Source organism: Hirundo rustica, chromosome 16 (assembly GCF_015227805.2).
Source record: "Hirundo rustica isolate bHirRus1 chromosome 16, bHirRus1.pri.v3, whole genome shotgun sequence".
In the NCBI taxonomy this organism is placed as follows: Eukaryota; Metazoa; Chordata; class Aves; order Passeriformes; family Hirundinidae; genus Hirundo; species Hirundo rustica.
Genome location: NC_053465.1, coordinates 1062511 through 1073078, shown reverse-complemented (window position 1 = coordinate 1073078; position 10568 = coordinate 1062511). Strand labels below are relative to the sequence as shown.

Genomic DNA, 10568 nt, shown 5'->3' with positions numbered 1-10568 from the left:
CTCGAAGCGAGCCCCCGCAGCGCTCCGGGCGAAGGGCACGATGCCCACGGACACAGAGAGCCCTTGTCCCCGTGGGGTGACCGTCCCCATCCCGCAGAAACCCCCCCAAGAGCAGTGCCTCGGCAGGGAAGGGAGATCAGAGCCCGGAGGTGATCTCTGCACGCACGGGGGGACACGGGGATGGGAGCTGGAGACTCTGGGACAGAGCCTGAGCTGCTGGTGGCTCCTTAACCCGGCACCGAGATTCAACTCGCTGCTTCCAAACGGAGATCACATCCACGCAGAGTCCCTTCCACCCAGACGTCAAACAAATGTCATTAAAAAGTAGAGCTGGGCAATGTTCCCCCGGTGTGTGACAATAACCCGGCGCGCTGCAAGGGTGCCCCGGGAACACGGCACGGGAACACGGCACGGGAACACGGCACGGGAACACGGCACGGGAACACGGCCCGGGAACACGGCACGGGAACACGGCACGGGCTGGGCTCTCCCGCAGCCCCTGGGACGGGATTTTTGCTTTCACGGACACCGCTAACCCCACTCCTGCAGCCGAGGGGCCGCGGTGCGCCCTGCAGGAGCAGCAGCAGCAGGAGCAGGAGCAGCTCCCCGCGGCCGGGGCAGCCCGGATGGCTCCTGTGCGCTGCGGGAGGGCTGCGGGCGGCCCCCGGGCCCGGCTCCGCTCCTCCTCGGCCCCGGGAGCTCCTCCTCCTCCTCTTCCTCCTCCTCCTCCTCCTCCTGCTGCTGCTGCTGCTCTTGTTCCCGCTGCTGCTGCCGGGTCCGGCGCGGCCGGTGCGGGGCAGCGGGCCCGGGGCGCTGTTCCCGGTGCCGGTGCCGGTGCCGGTGCCGCACCATGCGCGGGGCCGGGGCTCCGCCGGAGCGCTCCCGTTCCGCCCCCGCCCCTGGCCCCGGCTCCGGGCGCGGCGGAGGCTCCGCTCGGTAGCGCCGGGTCCCGACCCATCCGCGGGGCTCCGGGCAACTCGCGGGCGAGTTCGGGCAACTTTCCTGGCGCCGGGGCGGCCGCGGGGGCAGCGCCCGGCCGGGGGTGGCCGGAGCCGCCGAGCCCCCGGAGCGGGCGGGGCCCCCGCGGCCGCGGCAACAGGTTCCGTCCCCGGGCAGGGATGGAAGAGAGCGAGCGGCCGTCACTCCCCGCCGGAGCCGGGCCGCCAGCAGCGGGAGGGGCTCGGCTGCTCCCCGGCACCGCTCGCCGCGTTCCTGCCCTGCCCCGGCCCCGCCGCCGAGGAGGCTGACGGCGCTCCGGGCTCATCCAGGCACATCCAGGCACATCCAGGCTCATCCAGGCACATCCAGGCTCAGCCAGGCTCAGCCAGGCTCATCCGGGCTCGCTCCGTGCCGCTCCGGCTCCCCCCGGCCGGCTCCGCCGCTCCCCGCGTCCTGGGGCTGCACCGCGCACGATGGAGGCTCGCGTTCCCAGTTCCTTCCGCCTTGCCTGATCTGAAGGTCCTTTAGAGCTTTCGTTTTTAAATGATTAAGGGATTTTTTTTTTTATGTTGGTGTGTTTTCTGACTTCTGCTCGCTGGTGGCTGACAGACGCATCAAGTGAACCGTTCCTGACAGGCAATGTCTTCCCGGTAGATTTTTTTTTTTTCGTTGGAAAAGACTTGGGGAGGGGGTGAGGACAGGACAAGCATGGAAAAACTCTTCCGTGACTACGTATCTTCATTTCAAAATATTTATCAATACAAGTAAATGTCAAATCCTTTATTTTTTAAAACTGTGTTACAGAGATTGCTATGAATGTGACTTGCTAAAATTTGTTGAGAAAAATATGTTTCACGGCAGGAGAGTAGCTGCAGTTATTAATCCTAATGTATTTCAGAACATTCTCCTGGGGATGTAAGTCATCCGCAAAGTTATTTCACTTCCGATTATTATCAGTAGAATAAGGCTCAGCTTTATAAAACCGAACAGTGAGTAACATATTTGACATAATTCTGTTTGTAGGTTGTCAGAAGATGCCACAACTGTCCAGCTCAGGGAGAGCAAGGCAGAGATAGAGCTTCTTGGGTTTTGGGTTTTTTTGTGGGTTTGTTTTTGTTTTTGTTTTGTTTTGGTTTTGGTTTTGTTTTTTTGCTTATCTGCTTTTCAGGAGAGTTTTATTTCGTGTTACACACTGACCTTTCTAAGTTTTACTTTGATTTGGCTGGAAGTGCACTTTTGCAAGCGGAGTTGGAGTTTGAGATCTGTTGTGAGGCTGTAAAGAGCTGCAGGAGCAGGGCTTGAAGCGTGGCAGGAGGTCCCTGGCAGTGAGGTGCAGCAGGGAAATCCTGTGTTTGCCAGGAGGGAGCTGAGAGTGGCACAGCTTGGAGATGCTGCCTGCTTAACTAAGGAAAGACTAAAGGAGGGATCATTAAATTGTTCCTTACAGAATTCTTTCCAAAAAATCACTGTACTCTTAATCAACCTGCACTGAAATCTGAAACTTTTTTAATGTTTTAGGGTTTTTTGTTTGTTTGCTTTTTAAACTTAATTTACAAGTGGTAAAAAAGCAACAGAGATGAGTTGCAGGCACTGGAATTGACAGAAGAGACATGGGGGAGTTCTGCATCTTCTTTGCAGGCTTGTTCTCATCCAGGCACAACTTTGAATTGTCTGCACCATGGAGCAGGAGCAGGACTCCTTGCAGGAGCTCTGATTACATCAGAGATGCACTGCAGAATTCAAAATACTGCAGAGGACACTGAAGGGGGGGGGGGGCGGGGGGGACACGGCACTAGCAGTGGAATTTTGTCATTTTTCTCATGAGTTCTATTTCTTTCCCTCAGAAGGGCATCTTTAATAATTCTTTTCCCACTGCCGTGGAGTCTGGCATCCTTCCTGAATTTTGGCTGCAAGTAAGGGCAGTATGGGTTTCTAATTTGATTTCTTCACCAGACATAATGGATATCATCTTGTGCAGGACAGATTTTTGAAGACATGTCCTCTCTTACTCCCCATGCACAATCCACCCCTTGGAGCGACCCAGAGCCCTTGCCCTGGGCAGGTCACTCCGTGTTACTGCAGGTTCTAAAAGCCAGGGTGATTCCCGGGGCAGATAATGCAGGAAGAGACAGCTCTTGCTGTAAGTTTACAAAACATGAGAGCAACGATGCTCAGCGAGAGGGGATTTGCCCCAGAGGAGAGCAGGTTGTCAGCAGGGGAGCCAGGAGCTGAGCTGGGCTTCAGAGAGTCCCAGGCATCCCGAGGGCAGAATGCTGCTCACACCTCAGGCAGGAGGGCTTTGACCACTGGGCCCGACTTAGCCAGAGCAGAGCAGAGCATTTTACTGTGCCAGCAGATTCCTGAAGCTCATCTTGTTTAATTGCTGGGAAGGTTGGGGCTCTAGGCCAATGTGTTTGTCTGACCTTACGTTGCAGTGTGTTGCATTTGCTCCTGAAGGCATTTCTTATCAGCTGTCCCCAGTGTCACCAGGCTGCCACGGAGGAATGAAGCAGCTTGCTTGGGCTTTAAGCTCAATAGCAAGGAGTCCTTCCATTAATGAGGTCTCTCTCATCCTAAAGCAATGCTGACCCTCATTCTGTGGCATTCCTCAGAAGGAAAACAAGAAACACACCGAGAAATGCACGGGTTTATTTTTCTCCTTTCTCCCTTCCCTCAAGTCAGGCCACGTTTATTATTGTCCTTTATCTCCTCCTACTCTTCCCCTGTAGATATGATGCTGCGTGTATCTGAGGCAAAGAACATGAAAATAGCCCATGTGGAGCATCAGGTCCTACGTGGGATTTGTAGGCTTGCCAGCTCTGGTGGTGGCAAACCAAGGAGAAACCTTTTCTGAGTGCAGGCACTCGGCGTGGCACACAGGGGATCCATTTGGCCAATTTATTGTCTCACACAGGTCGAGGAGCTGGCAGCCAAGGAAGAAATCCCTTCCTCCTTGCTCTGCTCTTTCCCAGTTGCTGCCTCAGGGTTACAGCGTGTGTCTGACACACGCAGAACATTTACATTTCCCTCTCTCCATTTCTTCCCATTGTGTCAACAGTGGATGTGCTGGGAGATCAAACCAGTGACAGCAATGAGCTGCCTCCTCATTTTTGCTGGCTGAGATTCAGAGGATAAGTTGTTGCTAACCAACATCATCTGGTATTACAGAAGGGAAAATGGTTAACAGCTCCCACTTATCCATATCTTATATCAGTCATAATCTTCATTCTGTTTGGACCAGCCCTGCCTTAGACGTGGCTGAGGCAGAAGGGAAAAGGCATTTTTAAATAAAACAGCAGTTGGTCTGAGAGATGAAGCCCTGCATAAACATCCATCAGGCAGCTCAGGTTTCCATATCAAACCTACAGCTCGCACTCCAGTGGCATTCCCTCTGCCCATCCATGGCAGGGGGTGGGACAAGATGAGCTTTAGGGTCCCTTCCAACCCAAACCGTTCTGTGATTCCGTACGAGTGAGGAGCCAGGAAATAACTCCCCATCCAAAACTGACCTGTTTGTGAGAGTGCACAGAGCTGCTCTGGTCAGCCCAAACCCTCCAGGAAGTTTAGGGGCAGGACTGAGGGGTTTTGATTGAAGCATTGTAAGGGCCCTTGCAGCAAGGAGAGCTCCTAAAGTGACGTGCAGCTGTGTCCTTTGAGTCCTTTGCCGTTGTGTAATCATGGGTTTTTCTTCTCTAATAGGTATGTACCGATCCTGGTGCGGTTTATAAACCCAGCTTCTGAAAAGGAGGGTTCTGTGGCTCAGCAAGTGGCCCTGGCAGGGGGTGTATCCCTGGGGTGCACATCCAAGGGGAGGTAAGTGCAGCCAGGAGAGCAAAACTCAACTGCTACTGAAGCCAATCAACTGGAATATTTATTCCTTTCCTGTGAACCCGAGGCTAGAAAGCCAAAATACCGGTGCATATTTAATGTCTCTTTATTGTAAAATCTCCTTAATAAATAAATACTCTTCTCAAGTGAAACTCAGGGGCTCCATGCACTAAACTGAGTGTGCAGATAAAAGGTCTTGGAGCAGTGCTGCACAACCTCCTGTGGAGGAGCAAGTTCCGGGCTGACTCTTATTAAAGTGCAGTGAATTAGGGAGGCCAGAAGTTTGAACATTTCCAGCTCCTGTGTTTGATACCCAGTTGAACTCTGCTCACTTCCCTCCCAGGACTTTACACCAGCGTTGCATGAGCCGAATTTGAACGGGATTTTCCAAGTTGTCGTTAGAAATTTTGGGGTTCTTATAGTCAGAGGTAAAGGCAGCTTGGCTCAGCGTCCTGCAAGGACAAAGCCCTATTGCTGCATGTAGGGTGTCAGTGATAACTGAAACAAAATTCCAAGGTTTGCATGGAAATCCTGTGTTTCTCTGCAATCTTTGGTAAATGAGGCCATAGAAAGGGAGTTGCCATGTCATTAATTGTGAATAAACTCTACACAAATGTTTATGTGATCACCAATACAAGTGGGCTTTTTTCCCCCAAATTGTTTCCAGATGGCCTTTTAGAAATTAGTCTTGTAGTAACTGCTTTTTAGAACTGTGTATTTACTGAATTACAACATAATTGACTTCTGATTCTTTCTATATTTTTCATGGGTACTAAAATACTCAAAAGTTTCATGAGTAATACTTAAAAAAATTATACAATCTCATTTTCTACAAAACACACTTGAATTCTGTGTCCTAATGTGATACTGTCATCATTTTTATGCCTCCGCTCTGAACCAGAGACATCCTGCCACATGGAGGAATTATTCCTGGTTTCCCTCTTTATCTGCTGGGAACTGAGACCTCTGTATGTGAGACAGGAGAAGCCTCCAGTGTGGTAAATATGCCAGGCAGAGCTCCTGAACTGGGCACAGCCCTGGGTACGGGGTCAGTGCTGCCCGGCTGGACAATCCCAGCCTGCCCAGAAAGGTCTCACCACGTTCAACAGACACTGCTGTTTTCTTTCCCATTGCTCTCATCATCCATAAACACTTTTGAGCTCCAACCACTCCAGTTGTTGAGAACCTGAAAGCAGCCTGCCATTTCCTCACCCCCGGTGTCTGTTCTCTGTTCCAGAAGACACTTGCAGAAGCAGCGAAGGGATGCAAAGTTGTCTTCCAAGATGACTCTGATGCCCGGAGAAAATTCCGACTACGACTACAGTGCCCTGAGCTGTACTTCCGATGCTTCCTTCAACCACACGTTCTTCCCGGAGTCGGAAACGCTCAAGGGAGTGTTTTACCAAAGAGCCAGGCTAATCCACCCTCAGGAGGATCTCCTCAAAGGCTTCCACCCCGACGACCGCAAGCGTCACATAATTATCAACGTGGGGGGCATCAAGTACTTGCTCCCCTGGACCACGCTCGATGAGTTCCCCCTGACGCGTTTGGGGCAGCTCAAGTTCTGCACTAATTTTGACGACATTCTGAACATCTGTGACGATTACGACGTGACGTGCAATGAATTCTTCTTCGACCGCAACCCGGGGGCGTTCAGGACGATCCTGACCTTCCTGCGGGTCGGCAAACTCCGGCTCTTGCGGGAGATGTGTGCGCTGTCCTTCCAAGAGGAGCTGCTCTACTGGGGCATTGAGGAAGACAACTTGGACTGGTGTTGTAAAAGGAGATACCTGCAAAAAATGGAGGAGCTCACAGAGATTAATGAACGGGAGGATGACCTCCTAGAAAATGAAACAACAGGTGAAACAGTAGAGGAGACAAAAATCGGTTTGTGCATGAAAAAGTTGCAAGACATGGTGGAAAGGCCCCAGTCTGGCCTTCCTGGAAAGGTGTTTGCGTGTTTGTCTGTTTTGTTTGTAACTATTACAGCAGTGAACTTATCCATCAGCACCATGCCTGACCTGAGGGAGGAGGAGGAAAAGGTAAGTTAGCTTTTAGGATGGCAAATGGTATGTGCTGGGAAGAGCAGAGCAAGTACAAGGTCTGAGGTTATTGACTTCAACGGGGATTTTGCAGCTGTCTTTAGAGGGGGGGAAATACTGTGAAGAATATTTGAAATATTACGTGACTCCAGTTACTTGTGAAAGAATTAATCGTATCCAGTTTTATGTCCAAAGAAAATTCTGTTAGCGTGCACTCTTCTGTATATTACCTTGTTAGACTTTGTATTTAGAAAGCCTGAAATTCCCAGGCAGTATCTTCTGTGGAATAAGCAGTGCATTTTCTAAGTTTTGCATTTAGCATGTTCCAAACTGCCAACGTGTTTCCCCATAGCAACAGCTTCAATTCCTTTAATATTTTGGGTTTAAAAAAAAAAAAAACCAACACAGAAGCCTCTCCTCCTGTCACCGCACCAACTAAAACAGTTATTATCCGGAGCCGATCACAAACTCCTCCTCTTTCCTGCAGGGTGAGTGTTCCCAGATGTGCTACAATATTTTCGTCGTGGAGTCCGTGTGCGTGGCATGGTTCTCCCTGGAGTTCCTGCTCAGATTCATCCAGGCCAAGAGCAAGTTCTCCTTCCTGCGGAGGCCCCTGACGCTGATAGACATAATCGCCATCCTGCCCTACTACATCACCCTGCTGGTGGACACGGGCTCCGAGGGCTCCAAGAAGCCCAGCTCGGGCAACATCTACCTGGACAAGGTGGGGCTGGTGCTGCGGATCCTGCGGGCGCTGCGCATCCTGTACGTGATGCGGCTGGCGCGGCACTCGCTGGGGCTGCAGACGCTGGGGCTGACGGCGCGGCGCTGCACCCGCGAGTTCGGGCTGCTGCTGCTCTTCCTGTGCGTGGCCATCGCGCTCTTCGCGCCCCTGCTCTACGTCATCGAGAACGAGATGGCCGACTCGCAGGAGTTCACCAGCATCCCCGCCTGCTACTGGTGGGCCGTCATCACCATGACCACCGTGGGCTACGGGGACATGGTGCCCAGGAGCATCCCCGGGCAGGTGGTGGCCCTGAGCAGCATCCTGAGCGGCATCCTCCTCATGGCGTTCCCCGTCACCTCCATCTTCCACACCTTCTCACGCTCCTACCTGGAGCTGAAGCAAGAGCAGGAGAGGATCATGTACAGGAGAGCGCAGTTCTTACTGAAAGCCAAGTCTCAGATGAGCAACGAGTCGCAGGGCAGCGAGGTTTTGTTCACCACCCTCTCTTCCGAGAACAGGGACAAGGAGTGAAATGTGCGTTACTGTTTCTCTTGCTGTCGTTGTATCAGATTCCATCTTTTAATTCGCTCTGGAAGCACCTTTCAAAGGTAAACCTCATATTAAAGCCAAGAGAAGGAGCTCTAATCAGGACCTGATGTGGCTTAAGAAATCTGTTATTACGCTGTTCCTTCCTCCCCCCCATATAATGTATAGGGCAGAACTTTCGCTGACACCATGCAGTGGGATTTAAGGAATTAAAACTTCTCTGGCAACAACAACAAAAAAAAGAGCAACATATAATTATGCACTTGACAGGCTGTTTTGCCATTTGTAATACACATTTTTTCCAACCGAATCACAATGTACATAATCATTAAACAGGCTGCCATTTTTCTTGTTCTTCTTGTATATAAATAATGTAAATACATCAGAATTAATGGCTAAATTCTCTCCCAGTAACACGCCTTAGAGCGTAATGGAAATAACCACAGATGTTTGTCCCATTGTGCTTTTAAAAAACGTCAAGAAAGACTCGTCACTCACCACAGAACCAGTTCTTTCTTTGCGAGTCAGCCCTAACCGCGGCAGAACAGAAGAATCGAGCTGTTTATAGCATAACCTTGCTAAAGATGTAAATACTCAGAGCTCACCAGCTTCAAAATTTAATTGGTGTTACGGCATCGATCCGATGCCATCAAACGCAACATTCCAAGGAACAAAACCTTGGGGTTTTGTAGCGCTTAATGTTATTATCAAGAGGTGACTAGCTGCAGATCCAATGAAACGTGCATGAGGAGATGCCAGCCTTCCCCACCATCTTCACTCTCCCTCAGCTCTGAAAGGGAACTGGGAGGGGGCAGGTTCCAGGGACCCCCAGCACTGCTGGGCAAACCGGGGCCACCCCTTCCCACGGAGCTCTCGCTTCTGAGGCAGGAGCAGGAAATCTGTGCCCGTGGGAAGCTGCCAGTGAGGGACAACGAAAATCTGATTGGAGTCATGGAGGGGTGCGCTGACAGCTTTGTGCTTCGCTGCCCTCCACCAGGAGGGGCCCGGGACAGGATTCACGTCACCTCTGTCATCGCATTTGAAATGGGCCAGGAGAAAGCAATGAACGCCCTGAACACACCCAGGCATTGCTCATCTGGGTGCAGGCTGTGTGCTGAGCGCAGGGGAGCACGGGGGGGAGCACAGGGTTTGGTGCAGGTCTCTGTGCACGTTCATGACAGACCCCGTTTGTTCCAGAGGGAATCACCCTCAGCTGCAGAACAGCTCAGCGGAAAAGCCCCAGAACTTAAAAAATAATTAAATCCACTTGTTTGATTTCATGTGCGCTTAGAGGTAAAGAAGAGCTGATTAAAAGAGTTTCACCTATTTTCCACTCTTTTTTAGTAAAATGACTTGCTAGCAGTTAAGAGCTTGGGGAATTTAGAAGTCCCCATCACACCGACCAATGCTTCTTTGTTGTAATTTTCAGAAATACTGCTTCTTATTGGCATGTCTGGAGCAGGTTACGAGAAATGTCAGAATGCAGAATGGTTTTATGGCTTAAATGAAGGCCAAGGACATAACACTGTCCTTTCAAAAAAGTAAAATCAGTTTCTCAGTCTGTGCTGTTTGGCCAAACCCACAGCACACCGATTTTCCATTCAAATGCATTTAAAATACAAATTGAAGCTGTTCTGACATGCTTGTTCCTGAAGGAAAATTCCCAAACTTTTAAAAACGCACTTTACAAATAATTAGGCCTCTAGCATTCTCCAGTCTGTGGTAGGGAAATGTGCCTGTGAAACATTACTGCAGAGTGCTAAAATATCCAGTCTAAACTCTTGGCAATTAATTCTGTGCCAAAGCTGCAAATGAACCAGCTTTTCACTCTTGTTCTTCATCTTTAATTAGAGTTGGACAAAAAACAGGAACATCGTGACAAAAAATTTTTCTCCCCATTTTTTTAAAATTTCAAAACTGTTTGATCATCTGGAGCATTGGCTCCAGCACAAGTGCTATGCATCTTCTACCTTTGTGTCAGCATTCGTTATAAAAAGAACTGGTAATTAGATTAGTCCTGTGAGCAACAGTTGCTTATCTAAGAATGTGTTTGACAGGCTGAGCCATAAATAAGGAGCTGTATGTGAATATAAGGAGAAATCAAGACTCACCAAATAAAACCTAAGCTCATTTCCATGTTCTGCTAGCTAATAAATGCTGTAGGGCCGTCCATTTTCTCACTGTCTTTATGTTAATGCTCATTTATTTCATGTATCACTTTTTTTCTTTCTTTCTTTCTTTTTTTTTTTTTTTTTTTTTTTTTTTAAATCCCACAACTAGAGCTTGATTCTAAAGCCCTTGTGCAATAAAAATAAAGTAAAAACATCCCCCTGGAGTTGGGTGTTGGTTGAGCAAAACTGTGAAAGCGCCTTGCGTGCTGCGAGCCGTGCCGAGGCAGGGCCAGGGAAGCTGTGTGTTCCCGCCCTGTGTGGAGCTGTACCCGGCAGCAGGTGCTCCTAAGCAGCTCGACATGTGTGACTCTGAGG

At 50.2% G+C, this 10568-nt stretch overlaps 1 protein-coding gene across 4 annotated transcripts; it reads left to right on the top strand.

Moving 5' to 3' along the window:
• Positions 1-1240: 1240 nt before the first annotated feature.
• KCNG1 (potassium voltage-gated channel modifier subfamily G member 1) lies at positions 1241-8178 on the top strand. Of its 4 annotated transcripts, XM_040080367.2 has the most exons (5): positions 1242-1458; positions 2784-2852; positions 4639-4752; positions 6005-6809; positions 7297-8178. In XM_040080367.2, exons 4-5 carry the CDS (start codon positions 6051-6053, stop codon positions 8065-8067), a joined length of 1530 nt encoding a protein of 509 aa, XP_039936301.1. In that variant the 5' UTR covers positions 1242-1458; positions 2784-2852; positions 4639-4752; positions 6005-6050; the 3' UTR covers positions 8068-8178. The 4 variants fall into 4 exon arrangements, with proteins under 4 accessions (XP_039936303.1, XP_039936301.1, XP_039936302.1 ...); XM_040080369.2 differs by lacking the exon at positions 2784-2852 and having other exon boundaries at positions 1241-1458; positions 6008-6809; XM_040080368.2 differs by lacking the exon at positions 2784-2852.
• Positions 8179-10568: the final 2390 nt, after the last annotated feature.

Bases quoted from the DNA above. Each gene is read 5' to 3' on its own strand.
- KCNG1 (XM_040080369.2), top strand. From the start codon at position 6,051: ATGACTCTGATGCCCGGAGAAAATTCCGACTACGACTACAGTGCCCTG. The intron at 6,810-7,296 runs GTAAGTTAGCTT...TCTTTCCTGCAG, and splicing joins TGAGGGAGGAGGAGGAAAAG to GGTGAGTGTTCCCAGATGTG.